This window comes from Tiliqua scincoides, chromosome 14, assembly GCF_035046505.1.
Source record: "Tiliqua scincoides isolate rTilSci1 chromosome 14, rTilSci1.hap2, whole genome shotgun sequence".
Taxonomy (NCBI): domain Eukaryota; kingdom Metazoa; phylum Chordata; class Lepidosauria; order Squamata; family Scincidae; genus Tiliqua; species Tiliqua scincoides.
In genome coordinates this window covers 12,815,760-12,830,850 of record NC_089834.1, presented here as the reverse complement: position 1 = coordinate 12,830,850, position 15,091 = coordinate 12,815,760, and the positions used below count along the sequence as shown (strand labels likewise).

General features: G+C 51.5%; 1 protein-coding gene across 1 annotated transcript; it reads right to left on the bottom strand.

The window, feature by feature from the left end:
- Positions 1-226: 226 nt before the first annotated feature.
- SVOP (SV2 related protein) lies at positions 227-14,317 on the bottom strand. Its single transcript, XM_066609990.1, has 16 exons — positions 14,283-14,317; positions 11,270-11,430; positions 10,502-10,587; positions 10,172-10,270; positions 9,686-9,757; positions 8,614-8,738; positions 7,706-7,769; positions 6,827-6,952; positions 5,208-5,336; positions 4,924-4,997; positions 4,614-4,690; positions 3,325-3,432; positions 3,066-3,177; positions 2,152-2,233; positions 1,575-1,664; positions 227-418 (listed from the first exon to the last, which is right to left on the bottom strand). The coding sequence occupies exons 1-16, from the start codon at positions 14,315-14,317 to the stop codon at positions 227-229; spliced, it is 1,632 nt and encodes a 543-aa protein (XP_066466087.1).
- Between the last annotated feature and the right edge of the window lie 774 nt (positions 14,318-15,091).

Sequence of the window (15,091 nt, the reverse complement as noted above, 5' to 3'; positions counted from 1 at the left end):
ATTTCCCTCCTCAACACGTACCCGCATGCCATGTACACACACATACACACACACGCTTTTCGGATCAGATTCCTTTCCCTGCACAGGGGGGTGGTGAAGGGTGCGAGCAAAGTCCAAGACACAGATCAAGCATTCTTGCTTTGGGGGCAGTGACGAGATGTTCTGCTTCTCTTCAGTTCTTAAGAAACAAACCCGGATTCCCTTGTCGTCAGGCAGGTGGGCCTGGTCACCCCTGAGACCCAGAGTGTGACCGGGGAACTCCACGTCCGAACATCTCCTGCCCCCATTCCCTGTGCGTGGACTCTTGCAAGCCCCGGCCTTTCGTCTCAATGGGCAGCAAGCAGGACGCCACCGCAGCCAGAAGGCAACACCCACTGTAAACGATCAGCGTCAGGTAGACCGAGGACTCCAGCATCACCTGGGAGAGGAAAGGAGGAAGAGGGGTCTGTTATACTGTCTGTTCTCTCTGAGAACAGGTAGTCCTGCATGCCAACGTGCAAGCATGGACAGGGTCGTAGAGACTGCACACAAAGATAGCAGAGTCTTCTTCTTCTTCTTTAGCGTTTATCCCGTGTGGTGGTGGGGTCCGCTATATAAAGATAGCAGAGGGCGCAATCCTAACCCCTAATGTCAGTGCTTTCCAGCACTGGCATAGCAGTGCCAACGGGCCATGTGCTGCATCCTGCAGTTGGGTGTCACTCACAGAGGCCTCCTCAAAGTAAGGGAATGTTTGTTCCTTACCTCAGAGCTGCATTGCCCTGATGTCAGTGCTGAAAAGCACTGACATAGGGAGTTAGGATTGTGCCCAGATTGTGCCTAGGGTGGTGTGACTTGGTTTCACGCCCCACCTGATCAAGCCCCCTTCCTTGCATTTACCTTTGTAAATTTGCTCTGGTGGTTATTCCAGTCAGAAGGAGTATTGGGAAACTTACTCGGGTCAGTAGCACTGGTAAAACCTCATGTCCCAGTGCTCCTTGGATCTGAACACTCAGCCCTAGCAGCTTGTTAGAAAAGGGAGTGGGAGGAGAGATTCCTCTCCTGTTGCCAGAGCAGCAAGAAATGTAACAGGGTTGAGATGGGCCTTGGCAGCACATGAGTGGGTAAGCAGGAGTCAAGGGCAGAAGGAGCATTTAAGTTCCTCTGACTCAGATTTTAATCAGAGACTTGGGGCGCAGTCCTGACCCCTTATGTCAGTGCTTTCCAGTGCAATGCAGCTCTGAGGTAAGGGAACAAACACCCCCTTACTTTGAGGAGGCCTCCGTGAGTGACACCCAACTGCAGGATGCAGCACACGTCCCATTGGCACTGCTATGCCAGTGCTGGAAAGCACTGACAGAAGGGGTAAGAATCGCACCCAGGGAAGACGTTTCAGGGTCATGATGCTTGCATTGCATGAAGGGGAGCATTTCACATTCACCGGGATTCACCAGCTTGAACTCCGCCGAGGTGCTCGTCCATCACTAATTCGTACATAGGCCATTTCTGTCCACTTAGACAACGACATTTGCCCACTTCCCACATCTTCATCCCACGAATTTGCGGCACCCGAGTAAACAGGCTGGAGAGATTTTTACCTGTGCAATGAATGGCGTGATGAGCGCACCGACTCTCGCAACCCCGCTGCAAGTCCCAAGGCCAAGGGCGCGGGTGGCTGTCGGATAAACCTGAAGGGAAAATGGAGCACATTCATGCTCATAGACATCTGCTCTCAGAGCCTTGGCTTGGGACTCCCAGCAGTTTTCTTCTGGAGCCCTCACAGCACCTTGCTTTAGAGCTGGAGTCGCTAAACCCCGGCCCGGGGGCCAGATGCGGCCCACGGAGTGCCTCTATCCATCCCGCAGCCAGCCTCTGATCCCCTGAGAGCCTCTGGCCCAGTTGACCAATCACAACCAGAGTTGTGCTTGTGGGGTGGGGGAATGGGGCTCCATTTAATTGTGTGTGCTTTATTTCTTGGTGCTTGGATAAATCCTGTACATTTGAGTCCATTCATTCATTTCAGTCATTCATCTAAGTTCCATCTCTAATGTATTTATTTAAATTGTATATTTAATTTTTTTTTCCCGGCCCTCGACACCATGCCAGATATTTGATGCGGCCCTTTGGCCGAAAAGTTTAGAGACCCCTGCTTTGGAGAAAAGCCGCTTTCCCTACCTCAGGGGTGTAGACGTAAGCCGCCTGAAAGCCTCCCGAAATGAAGGCCCTCGCAATGAACAGTAGCACAGTCAGGACTTTTCTGGAGGAGGAGAAGACAACATCCTTGGTTGGCAAGATGCCACGGTTTGCCCAGAGCCTTAGTTGTTTTGGTCTGCCAGTGGATACATGTTTTGGTGGAGGGGGTGAGTAGGCAACCCCCTCACACACACCCCCCCAGAGCTGGTGTGGAGTCCTTAGGAATCTGCACCCATCTGCAGGTGATCACTGAAGGTAGTCTGGAAGACCTGAACAGGACCATCAGGAATTTCCAGAATGATAACCAGTTGGGGGAAAAGATCTCCAGGACTAGCTTCAGTCAGAGCTGGCAATCCTCTTGGGTGGGCAATGCCAGCCCCAGGTCACTGGGGGCCATGGGAAAAAGCCCCACAGTCGGGTCCCCAGGGAATCCTCCACCCACCCCACACCCCAATGGTATATGGGATGCTCCCCTTGCCACAGGTCCTGAAGCACCAACTGTCCTGGCTTTCAGATCTGTGGGAAACTGTGACTTGCAGAAGAACTGAATATCCCCTATCTGGAAGATGGAGCAAAGGTTTCAGCAATAAGCAATGGGGGCAGGCGAGGAGTGGCACCTGGGCAGGTGTGCGCCCTGAGATGTTATAAGCACATTCCTACTCTCGCTGGTGCCATTAAACTGCAGCCAGCAGAAGGGAGGAAGCTCAGTTAGGTTGAGTCTCATGAGACGGAAAAGAGCTGTCAAAATCCAAACCGCATGGCAAGGGGTGCTGCCCCCTCTTAGGGATGTTCAGTACAGGGGGGCTGTGAATCACCCCAGGATTGGGCAGCGGGGGTGCGCCCAAAGTTTCCGCGAGATGGTGGGGGTCTCCATGCACCGGGCCAGCGCGGCTCACCTTCCAACACAAAGAAAGAGGAGGAGGCTGCAGAAGGCGAAGACGAGGAAGGAGAGGGCCATTGTCTTCTTGCGCCCGACCCAGTCGATGATCCACAAGGTGACCAGAACTCCTGGAAGAGGAAGACGGTGCTTCTGTTCTGCTGCCGAGCTGCCAGCGCAGACCGGCCTGCTCCAACGCCAGCCCTGCGGCCTCCGAAGGAGACTGCCCTTGGGGAGCCTCTGCTGCCAGGCTGGCCCACCTCTCTCTGGTGACCCACCTGGGAACTCGGACAGGGTGGTCCACAGCAGGTCGATGTAGTCCTTTTCAGTGAGGTACTCGCAAGCCAGGCTGCATTTGGCCTTCACTGTTTTCCTTCTGCTGGATACTTAGATGGGGGGAAAGGAGGACAGAGGAAGGTCTGACGCTTCCCGGTGTCATGAATATATACAGTTTAGGCCTAGTAACATGTAAAGCCTGAACCAAGCTAAAACAGTAACACAGAAGTGGCTTGCAGTCCTTGCTGCTAGGAATTTACAACTCAATGGAAGGTGATTGTGTAGAACCTAGGCAGCCAGAAAGACGCCCATCAAGGATGGAATGCAGCTGCAGATCTCCAGGGGGGAGGGAAGAGCTGAGAGGGCGAGCTTCCAGCCCCACTTCCAGAGGACAGGGTCTTTTGGTCTTTGTCTCTTGGTGAGATAGTAGGTGGGTGCACATCCTGCCCCACCAGGACCATGTGGTCTCATAGGTAACTGGGCTAAAGATCTCCAAAAGAAGCTGACCCAGGTGAGAGTTAGAGAATAATAGAGACAGCCAGTTAGCTTTATTATTTTAATGCTGATATGTTTCCTAGAAGTTTTTATGCCTCTAGCATTTGCTGCCTTTTGTAACTTGCTGCTTTTTGTAACTTGTGGACTAGTAGTTTGAGGACTGAGACTTTAAGTAAAGAAAGTGCTCAGTGCCTACAAGGGATATAGTTAAGCCTAGAGGGTCTCAGTATCCCTGGACTGAGACACTGGCTCTTACAGGGTGGTGGCAGTACTATCGAACAGGGATCTTTGAGGGCTATAGGGTTCAGAACCAACAACTCTGAGCACCCCAAAACCCTGGGAGTGTGACGAAGTATACGACACCCAGGCTCTCCCCCCAACCAGGCCTTCTTGCACCCTCTTGGCCTGGCCTGCCAGTCCAGCTGTCCTGGATGATGACCACCTGAATCACAGCGACACTGGACAGCATGAAGGCCGCCCATTCCCTGGTGCCCCCACCACACTTCCTCTCCCTCTCCATGCCTCTCCTCTTTTTGAATCCAAGAAGGAAGAGAACAAGGAGCAGCAGAGATGAGTTTATTTGGGTTTGACTCAATTCCACTGAGTTGGGACAAAAGGCAACCAGATTATCTTGCATAATTTCTCCTCCACTGCTGTGTAATCTCTTGCACAACAAGGGCAAGGAAGTCTGGTCGTCATCCCCCCCCCCCAACAGAGAGGGACAGCTGGCCACCGTCAGTGCCTACAGCAGAGTCACTGGAAGAAGGGGTGTATCTGGAGAGGAGCCTGTACTCACTGCTGCAGAGGTCTCCTGCCTGGAAGAGCTCAGTTGTTAGCAGAACTAATCCGTAGTAAGAAAAGGCATTGGAGAACCTGTGGGGAAGAAAGGGGGAGGAACCATCTCCGAGAGGCAAGGGAACCCACACAGACTTCCCAAGAGCCTGTCTCAGCAGCCGTGATGGGAAAGGACCCACAAACACCTGATCCACACTCCCCTAATCTGCAGATACCCCCTGCGGACGCTGAAATCTGCAGATAATTGAATCCACGGGGGGGTCGGTTTGGCGAAGGATGAAAGAAGAGAGTCCTTTGGGCCTTCCTCTTACCATATGAACCAAAGGAGGAGTGTTGTCCATCTGAACTGGGGTGTGAAGAGGTCCCTCACTTTCCCTCGGTCTTCCTGTGGGGAAACCGACAACCTGAACAGTGGCTATTGCCCCAAACCCACCCGTGTGTGTATGGGGGGGGGGCGTAAACAGGCAAGAAGTGTGCTCCACCCACAAGCCATTTATTGCGTGGTGACAGCATCTTGACTTAAGGAATCCTCGGCTCCACATCTGTGGCAGGGGGACGGACGGGGGAATACCTCTGCCACCTTCTCGGCACTCACCTGCCTGGAGACGATCAGCTTCCCCAGGGGCATCGGAGCGCCGTTGTCCGTGGCTATTCGCTTCAAAGTGGCGATGGCCTTTTCTTGGTTCCCCGATAAGACGTCGTACCTCGCGCTTTCTGGAAGCCACTGGAGGGGGCAGGGGGGCAGGGGGGGGCCCAGGGGGGCAATTCAAGAGATGGTCCAGGCATCAAAAGGGGGGAAAGAACTCAAGGAAGAGCAGCCAGACTGCAGAGACGCCAGAATCCTTTCCTTTGCATTAATAATAATAATAATAATAACAGTATTTATATACCGCTTTTCAACTAAATGTTCACAAAGCGGTTTACAGAGAAGAATCAAATAACTAAATGGCTCCCTGTCCCAAAAGGGCTCACAATCTAAAAAGATGCAAAGGAATACCAGCAGACAGCCACTAAAACAGACACTGCTGGGGTGAGGTAGGCCAGTTACTCTCCCCCTGCTAAATAAAAGAGGAGCACCCACTTGAAAAAGTGCCTCTTACCCAATTAGCAGGGGTTTCTAATTGCATTCACTTCCTCGCCACAATTTGGAACTTCATTTCATTGGGGAGTCGTTCATTAATATTACATTTGTTTCGTATGATTTCATCTGGCTGCGCTCTTCCCATAACCACGTTCCCCTCGGCTTTCGACAGAAGTCCCAGTGGCTCCAGTTTGGCTGTGATTTCTGCCCTTTCCCTCCCATCGACAGACGTTTTCAGACAACTCTCTGTCTTGCTGAGGCTGCCCTGTCACTTCAACGGCACCATCTTGCGCCATTGAAATCAACAGGAAAGGCCTGACATCAGAAGGGCCCCACTGGATCAGGCCAAAGGCGTGACAAAGGAGCACACAAGGCAACAAGAGACATGCGTCCTGGTGCCCTCCATTGCACCTGGCATTCTGAGGTAGCCTACTTCTAGAACCAGGAAGTTGCATGTGCCTATCATGGTTTGTAACCTGTGATGGAGTTTTCTGCCATAAAATTGTCCAATCCCATTTCAAAGGCATCTAGGCCAGGCGCCATCACCACATCCTGTGGCAAGGAGTTCCACAGACATGTGTGAGAACAGCTGATGTGGAGGGGAGCAAACAGCAACCCACCGCTGATGGGTTTTGAACGAGTTCTGAATAAAATGAATGGAAATACCGATCTCTACACAGAGCTCTACTATATAGTGAGTAGGAATCCTATAGTGAGTAACCCCTGCTAATTGGGTAAGAGGCATTTTTTCAAGTGGGTGCTCCTCTTTTTTTAGCAGGGGGAGAGTAACTGGCCCACCTCACCCCAGCAGTGTCTGTTCTAGTGGCTGTCTGCTGGTATTCATTTGCATCTTTTAAGATTGTGAGCCCCTTTGGGGAAAGGGAGCCATTTAGTTATTTGATTTTTCTCTGTAAACCGCTTTGTGAACTTTTAGTTGAAAAGCGGTATATAAATACTGTTAATAATTAATAATAATAATAGTGTTCATTTTGTAATAGCATTGAATGAAACCCACGGGACTCATGCATTTAAATTTTGCATTTGCTATGAAATGCAGCAGACAGAACTGGCCTGAAGCAGTTGCCTTTCCAGCAAAGACCATAAGTGTTTGGGGAGGCAGGAGAAATACCTACGAAACACAGGATGGCAAACAGGAGAAGGGGGAGGGCTGACAGGATGAGCAGCCAACGCCAGCCCAGGGTGGGCATCACAAGCACTGCCAGGAGGACCTCAAAGACTGTGCCAAGCGCCCAGAAGACCTGCCCAGGGAGAAGGAGAAGAGGGAGTTGCTTGAAAGAAGAACAGGATCATTACGCCGGGGTTGTAGCCAGTAAAACCAACTCTGTTCTTGACTCCAACGTCTTGCTAAGAGGAAGCCTGTACTTATGGGACAGAGATCACCAAGCTGAACTTTCAGAGCTGGACTGACTCTGGGGAGCTGGATGGATTCCTTACCCCATAGAGTGATGAGTCATGGGCCAGTATAAGACCATCAGGCACCTGATGAGGTGTGCCAAATGCTGCCCACCTTACCTGGAGATGTGCCATCCTCCCGCTGCCAGGACGGAGGATGGAGCCGTGGGGAAGTGGGATGGATAGAAGAGTGATGGGCTAGAGCGTCAGATGATCCCCACTTCCTCTTTCACTCCACCCTTCCTTCCTTTTCCAGTTCTGGCAGTGGGGGGAGCAGCGGTGCAACCTGAGGCAACTGTTGCAGTCGGCTTCATGGATGGGCCAGACCTGACCAGCTTACAAGGAAAACCTGACATCCACCAACCCACCGAAGGAGCACGTCCAGGTCACTGGAGCTAAACCCAATGGCCATTTCTGTGTCAACTCCCAACAGCACTGACAGCTAAAGCAGCCATCATGGCTCCAGGGAATGAGGTATTCAGGAATCAGAGCTGGTGACCTCTCAGAGTGGACATCCTCGAATACACCTGGAGTCCCCAGGCCCTGTAGGTCATGCCAGTCCCTGCTGTCCCAACTCCCACCCAGGAGTTCCCACATACCTGGATCAGCAAAATGCATCGCGCTCTGGATTTCATGGGGAGAAATTCTGCATACAGTGTTACCCTGGAGAGAATAAAGGAAGTTAAGGGGACAAGCTAAACGGAAGTTGCAAGAGAATGTCAGTTTCACACTCGCAGCACAAACCGGTTTAAATCAGAGCCACTTCCGAGGCCACGATCCTGTGCACACACTTACCGAGGTGTAAGCACCACTGAACACAATGCAACTGAGTAAGCACCCATAGGCTTGCCACTGTAAGTTCCCAGTTGCTACGGAACAATAAGTCAGACGGAGGTCTGCGCGGTCTTTGATGGCGGGTCTCTTGGAATCCAAAATGCAGGCTGGAGGGTATCCCCCAAGGATTGTGGCCAAGGGAATCCATCACAGCCTCAGAGTACTGAAAGCTTGGCTCCATCGTTCTGGGCCTTTGGGGGGAAGAACTGACCAGGAGCGGATCATGATGCCTTTGAAGGAAGCCCATTAGCCATCGATCTGGGGCAGGCTCAGATCGCTTTAGAATTGCCCAGCTGTGTCGACAGAGCATCAATGTTTAATAAGCCTACTAAATGGGAGGGGGGAACTGAGTGCTTGTGCAACAGTTACACCGACAGACGAATCCTATACATTTCTACTTAGAAGCAAGTTCCATTAAAGTCAATGGGGCTTACTCCCAGGTAAGTGTGGTTAGGTTTGGGGTCTCAAAGTGTTTAAAATTAATAAAAATGAGAACTTGGAATGAGAACTTGGAATAAAAACACACAACATGCAGTGGTGAGGCTCCCTGCAAAGTTTCGCGCTTCGCACCCCCTCTAGCTACGCCACTGTTTTCAAGCACCCCCATGGGGGTTGGAAGGTCATTTTTTTCCCCATGAAAACATTACAAAAGAGAACAGGAATCTATACTTACGACTGGGGGACTCCCCCAATGCCGAACCCCACAAGTCCCCTCAGCACTAGAATCCAGCTGTAAACTGGCGCAAAACCACTAAGGATCCCATAGTATAAGGTCCACAATACGCTGATTTTTAACCCCTGCATAGAACAAAGGAATGCAAATATGGGGTGGGAGAAGAGAACTGGGTACTGCACAACAATTTTCCCTTTATTCCAAAAGCCCAGGACGCCCTCAAATCACCCAGCACCAGAAGTGTTTGTTTTTGGTAAGACAGAATTACAGCCCAAGTCTTACTGAACAGAATGGGCTTACTCCTGAGTAAAATAAGTAACACCATTTTCAGACACCTCTACCCAGAGCCCTCCAGCCTGTCTCCAGCTCACAGCCCCAGCACCAAATCTATAAATGTTCCTGCAACACAAGTCGAAAGGTCAAAAGAAAGAGAACAGACAAGAATCTAGCTGTGGCCCACATTGATCTTTTCTCCCTGCCAATTAGCAAAACTGAGTCATGGACTCCAGCATCTAGTTTTCAGCCAGATGTCCCTAAGAAGTCCCCAAGCAGAAGGCAGTGGGCCGCCCCTAATATCACTCCCCTGAAACCAGTATTTAGGGCAAATTGCCACTGAACTTGGAGGTTTCATTCTTAGACATCGTGACCATTTCTAGACCTCTCCTCCTTCATGAATTTGCCTGACTCCCTTTTCAAGCTTCTCAGCCAGAGCTCATCAGCACATCATGCAGCAAGAAGTTCCACAGATTAATTCTGCCTCATACCAAGAAAGGCTTTCTTTTGTCCCTCCTGAATCTTCTGGTCCAGAATTTGGAGAGAAAAGGACAAACTCCCCAGGTCCCTTCTCTTCCCATATCAGGCATCATTTTAAACAACTTCCATCATGTTCCCCCCTTTAGTTGCCAACTCAAAGCATGAAGTTTGCAGGAAAAGAGGGCAGGAAGAAAAGAGGGCAGAGGCAGGACCCTGTGTCTCCTCTACCTGCCCCACTCCCTGGCCACAGGGAACTATTCTGGCTCCTGGGGTCATGAGGTCATGGCATTCAGCAGGCAAACATTTGCAAGGGACTTACTGTTTTTCGGCCATACTGGTCTGAAATATTTCCCCAGAGGGTCGAACTGGACATCATGCCCACAAAAACCACCTAGAAGGAAGCATAAATGGAAGATCAGAAGCAAGTTTGCCAAGAGAACCATCCAGAAGACACTGTGAAGGGGGAAACCCTGTTTCAGTCACAGCTCAGCAGAATCTCAAAGTTGAGTGCTGAGCAAGGGCTGGATGACAAGTCAGGGCGCCCGATGGCTGATGTAGCTGGATTCAGAAGTTCAGGGGCCAGGCTTCAGGGGCTGGTGGGGAAAGGGAAACACTGTGAGGGTCTGTGTGTCAGGTGTCTACCCTAACAGCAGAATTTTCTGGAGAGAATCTCCTGCACACACATGCCTGTCCCCACATCGGCCACCTTGCTGGAGAGAAGGGCTTCCTTTGACTCCAGGCTCAACCCACAGCACCGCATGAAAACCAGACAGAAGAGAGGAGCTGTTTTCGGTTCTGTTCCTACCGAAGTGAGCAATGCAACCTGCCAGGTGGGTAATCGCCACTCACAGTGCAGCTGCGGAGCCAAAATGCTGAGAATCATCATTTCCATGGCGTCAGCCATCTAGAGAGGAGAGGAGAGAAGGGACTGGGTGTCACTGTGAGCATCAGTCGGGGAGTAATGTTGGCAAGACTTATCTCCTGAACTCTTATTGTTTAGCTGGGGGGGGGGTGCTGGAAGAACATGTAGCCGACACAGCCGGGGGTCCACCCACTCCCAGTCCCTGGTCTAGAACCAGCCTTGCTTCCAGTCACTCAACCAGCCCCAATGCGCTGGTGGGTTTGTTCTACTTGCCCATGCTAAGCCCGTCAGAATGGAGAGCTTCCACTGGAATTTGCCAAAACCGATGGCTTCCACCGCGTCTTCCACCATAAAAGTATCTGGAAGAGAATCAGATACCGTATGTCGATTGAGGGCATCGGTCTGTTTATCACTGAAGGCAGAACTCTTCTGCCGTATTCTGAAAAAGTGTTTCCTTTGCTCCCAGGCAATCCTAGATATTCATGAAAGCCAGAAGTCTGCTGGGAGAATCAAGGCCAAAAATAAGAGGCCCAAAATGTGCCATTGGGCGAGAGCTACCACAATGAGGTTGTTGGACTCCCAGCCAAAGCAGCTATGAAACTGAATCTGTAGATGGCTGGAAGTCCCAGAGGTTGGAAGGCCTCCCAATGCCAACATCAAGTGCTTTCAACCGCCTGGGACCGAGTGGTCTCAAGAAATGCTTCTCCCATACAAACCCACCCAAGTGCCAAGATCAGTGTTCTGCCCTGTCATTCTGGGAGACTAGCAGAGTTGGTATGAGAGAAGATAAGAACTACTGTGAATTTGCAGTGAAATGAAGTCTTGTCTAATATAAGAACATAAGGAGACCCCTGCTGGATCGGGCCCAGGGCACAACTGATCCAGCTTCCAGTATCTCACAGCAACACACTAGGGCCCATAATATGTTTACTAAGTCTGAGTCTCTCACATTCAGTGCCATCCATTTAAAATGTTTTTCCCAAAGGTAAATGAACATTTTGCTCCACTCCCAAAAGATGGATGTGACACTCCTCCACTCACCGTCTGTTGGATTGGCAAACTCCCTTGGCACCGTCCCTCCATCTTCCGACTCCACAGTCTCTAGCTGCGCCTGGACACCCTCAATTTGGACCTCGTGTTCCCCTGATATGGCATCCTCTTCTGACCGGGAACTTTCCCCCGTGCGACGGAACTTGACCACCCTAGCAATGTGGAAACGATTCTTAATTCCTTCCAGAGTGCCAGGGGGAAAAAAAAACACAGCTGATGCTCATGTCACAGCATCTCCACTGGTATGCTCATGTCCTTCAGAACAAGCCCAGCATGACTTTGACTCTAAATTTCAGTTTTTAAAGGCAAAAGACACTAGGCAAATCCTCTGTTGCTTTGTGCAAGAGGCCATGAAGCCACTAACTGAGTGTAAAATGCTGAGGGAGCAGAAATGGTACCCAAGGCAATTTTAGGCATTTTTGCACCTGAAGCAAAAAGGCAAAAATCACATGCTACACACTCACAAGTGAGTACTGGTGCAACCCATGCGCTGGATTCAAGATTTTTTTTTTTTTAAATAATATACAGCTGGAGTTTTTAGGCAAAGAAAAAGCTTCTTATCCAATTTCCAGTGCCAGTGCAGCCATGCTAATGGGGCATGCACTGCATCCTGTGGGGGTGGGGCAGTCACACAGTCCTCCTAAGGCCCAGAGCAATGACTTGATAAGACCAGCCATGGACAAAGTTCCTTGCAATGAGATATTCCCTGGCTAAGGGTGGAGAGACAAAGTTCAAATGGCCCTGGTGACTTTTTCTGCTGCTTACTCTAAAGTTGCTGAAAAGTGCTTTGTGGTGCTTTTTTTATGGCTGGCTAGCAGACCATAGGATTGGACCAAAGTCTCTCTCTCTCTCTCTCTCTCTCTCTCTCTCTCTCTCTCTATCTCTATCTCTATCTCTATCTCTATCTCCCCCTCCTCATTCAGCAATGCCAGCTCCACCTGCAAACCCAATTAAAACTCAAAGACCAACACCAGAATATTTATGGACTTTTTCACTGCAGGCCCTGTGAGAGTTGACTGTGTTTTTCCTTGCTGGCTGGCTTGATATGGAGAATTGTCCACGCATGCAGTTCAACACTGCATCAACTCCATGATGCATTGCTCAGAGAGTTGTCACATTTCCAAAAAAAAAGAGAAATATGCCCGGCCAACAAATCCAAGGCTCTGAACCTGAATGGGAGAACAGCGTAGAGTGTGTGTGTGTGTGTTTTGTGTATGATCACGAGGAATGCCCATTCATATTTTACGTGTGTACACATGCGCTCCCTCAGCTTTGCGTTCCGTTATGCAAGAAATGGACTGACTCTTTTGCCAGACTAGCTGCTGTTTTTAGTGACACGTCTTCACCGGTGGGAACTCCACATCCCAGAATGGATGAGGGAGGCAGCTCATCCATGTATCTCCCTAGTTAAAATTTGACACGCACCCCCCCAGCTCCCCACTTCATATGTAAAGAGGGCAGACGCATGAAAAACGAACATGGCTGGTCCCATCCTGAAGAGCTTGATGCAAAAAGAGCTGCCATAAAGTGAGCTGTGAATCTGGGACAGATCCACCCAGCTCAATACTGGGTGAACTTTTGGGGGGCTGCTGGGAAAAGAGGCACAAGAGATGCACCCAATGGTTGGATTCTGGGCACTCAGCACTGGTGCTCCTGGGGACTACCTCTGTCATCTGTGGATTCCCCCATTGTGCTCTGTGCTGATAAACAGATATTGATGCCACAGATCTCTGTTCTGGGGGCTGCTGGTCCTGCAATGGCCACCTTGAACTTAAGGTTCTACCCAAGTTGCCCTGGAACCTCAGGGGACATTCTGCATTTTAACCAAATATTAAGAGGTGAGCAAACCTTCTTTAGGAGTAGAAGGCTTTTTAAAAATGCTGGAATGAAGGAAGCAGAAGACAGTGGCCCATTGCAAGCTTGGCCTTAGTTGTCTTTACTCAGAAGTAAGCCCCACTGATGCCAGGCAAGAAAGTTAGGGCACAGAACTTGCCCTCCATTCCTGTGCATGTTGGCTGCTTGCAAAGGACTTAGGGCCCAGCCCTATCCAATTTCCAGTGCTAAGGGGGCATGCACTGCATCCTGTGGGGGGTGAGGCAGTCACAGAGGCCTCCTCAAGGTATGGAAACATTTAGTCCCTTATCTTGGGGTTGCACTGTGGCTGCACCAGTGTTGGAAAGTTGGATGGGATTGGGCCCTTAGATCCCAATCCGATGCCTGCTTACTCAGAAATGAGTCCCATTATAATCAATGGAGCTTACTCTCAGGAAAGCATGGCTAGGATTGCAGCCTTACTCCCAAGCTGAGGACTGCAGCTGTAATGGTCTGAGCTTTGCAAAAGTCTCCATTCCCGGGAGGGCTTCCAGGAGTGCCTGGGGATGCAAAACCGACCCTCCCTGGCCTCCCTGCCCCTAATCAAGCTCATTAGGACAGCACTTGAAGGTGGGCTGCAGGCTGAGGAGGAAAAAACCTTCCAGCCCCCAGGAGGGCAGAGGGGATTTCCCCCCAGAGCCAGGCAGGGAAGCGGCTGCAGGCCTGCAAAGACCCAGCCCTGCAATTGTGTGGGTGTTACTGCCAGCTGCATTCAAAGAAGGAGCCTCCCCCCCCCGCAGAGATGCACATTCTCCACCCCCCCCCCAGAGTTCCCAACACCCTCTTTCTCTCCGCCCCCTAACCTGGAGGATTTTTCTTGCAGATTTGCAAGAAAAAAGCCAGATTCCCCGGTGGGGGGGGGATGTTAAAATTCTTTCCAGAGGCCCCCCCGTGCAATGCACAGGTTGGGTGCGGGGGGGTCCTCCTGCAATCTCTTTTAACCCCCCCCCCCCAAAAAAAATGGTGGTGCAAAAGCCATGCACAAGGATGCAAGGGAGCAAGGGTGCCAGCTTGGGGGGGGGGGCAGGCTGTCTCCAGAGGCTTCCCAGAAAGGGGGCACTCCTTGCAGGGAAGGGGCTGCAACCCGTGGCTTCTCCCACCCCAGCCCCCCAGCCCCTCCCGGGCGACTCACGGCAGCTGCCTGAGCTGGAACAGATCCTCCTCCATGGCCGGGGGGGCCGCGCGCATCGCCCTCACATGGTTCAGGAGCTGCGGGCGCTGGACAGCGGCAGGAAGGCAGCCAGCCAGCCAGCCAGCCAGGCGGCAGCAGCAGCGTCACCTGCTCCCCGCCAGGACAAAGGAGCCGCTGCCGAGCCTGCGCCCTGCTCCCTCCTCCCCTCCGCCAGGGCTCTGCCCCGAGGATGCTGCTGCCGCAGGGAGGCACCAATCCGGGGGGGGGGGGCTCTACCCGCTGAGCGCACTGGCCCTCCCCCAGGCTCTTTCACAGCAGGCACTTGGCTTGGGCATGGAGACCAGGAGGCTTGGAGAGAGCTGGGGCAGGCAACAGAAGGTATTCCTTGACCCAGCACATCATTAGTCTGCGGAACTCCTTGCCACCAGATGTGGTGATGGCGTCTGGCCTGGGTGCCTTGCAAAGGGGGTCGGACACATTCCTGGAGGAAAAGTCCACCATGCGTTACAAGCCATGATGGGTACATGCAGCCTCCTGGTTTTAGAAGTAGGCTGCCAGATGCAAGGAAGGGCACCAGGGTGCAGGTCTCTTGTGGTCTTGTGTGCTCATCAGGTGGGACACTAATGAGCATCAGGTGGGCATCAGGTGGGCCACTGTGACATGCAGAATGCTGTACCAGATGGGCCTTTGCCCTGATCCAGCAGGGCGCTGATGATGTTCTTATGCCCACTGGACTAAGTGCTCCCAATTGGGCCCTGTTCTTAAGGGGTTCCCCCATGCTAGGGTCTTGTATGCAAACTGGTATTAAC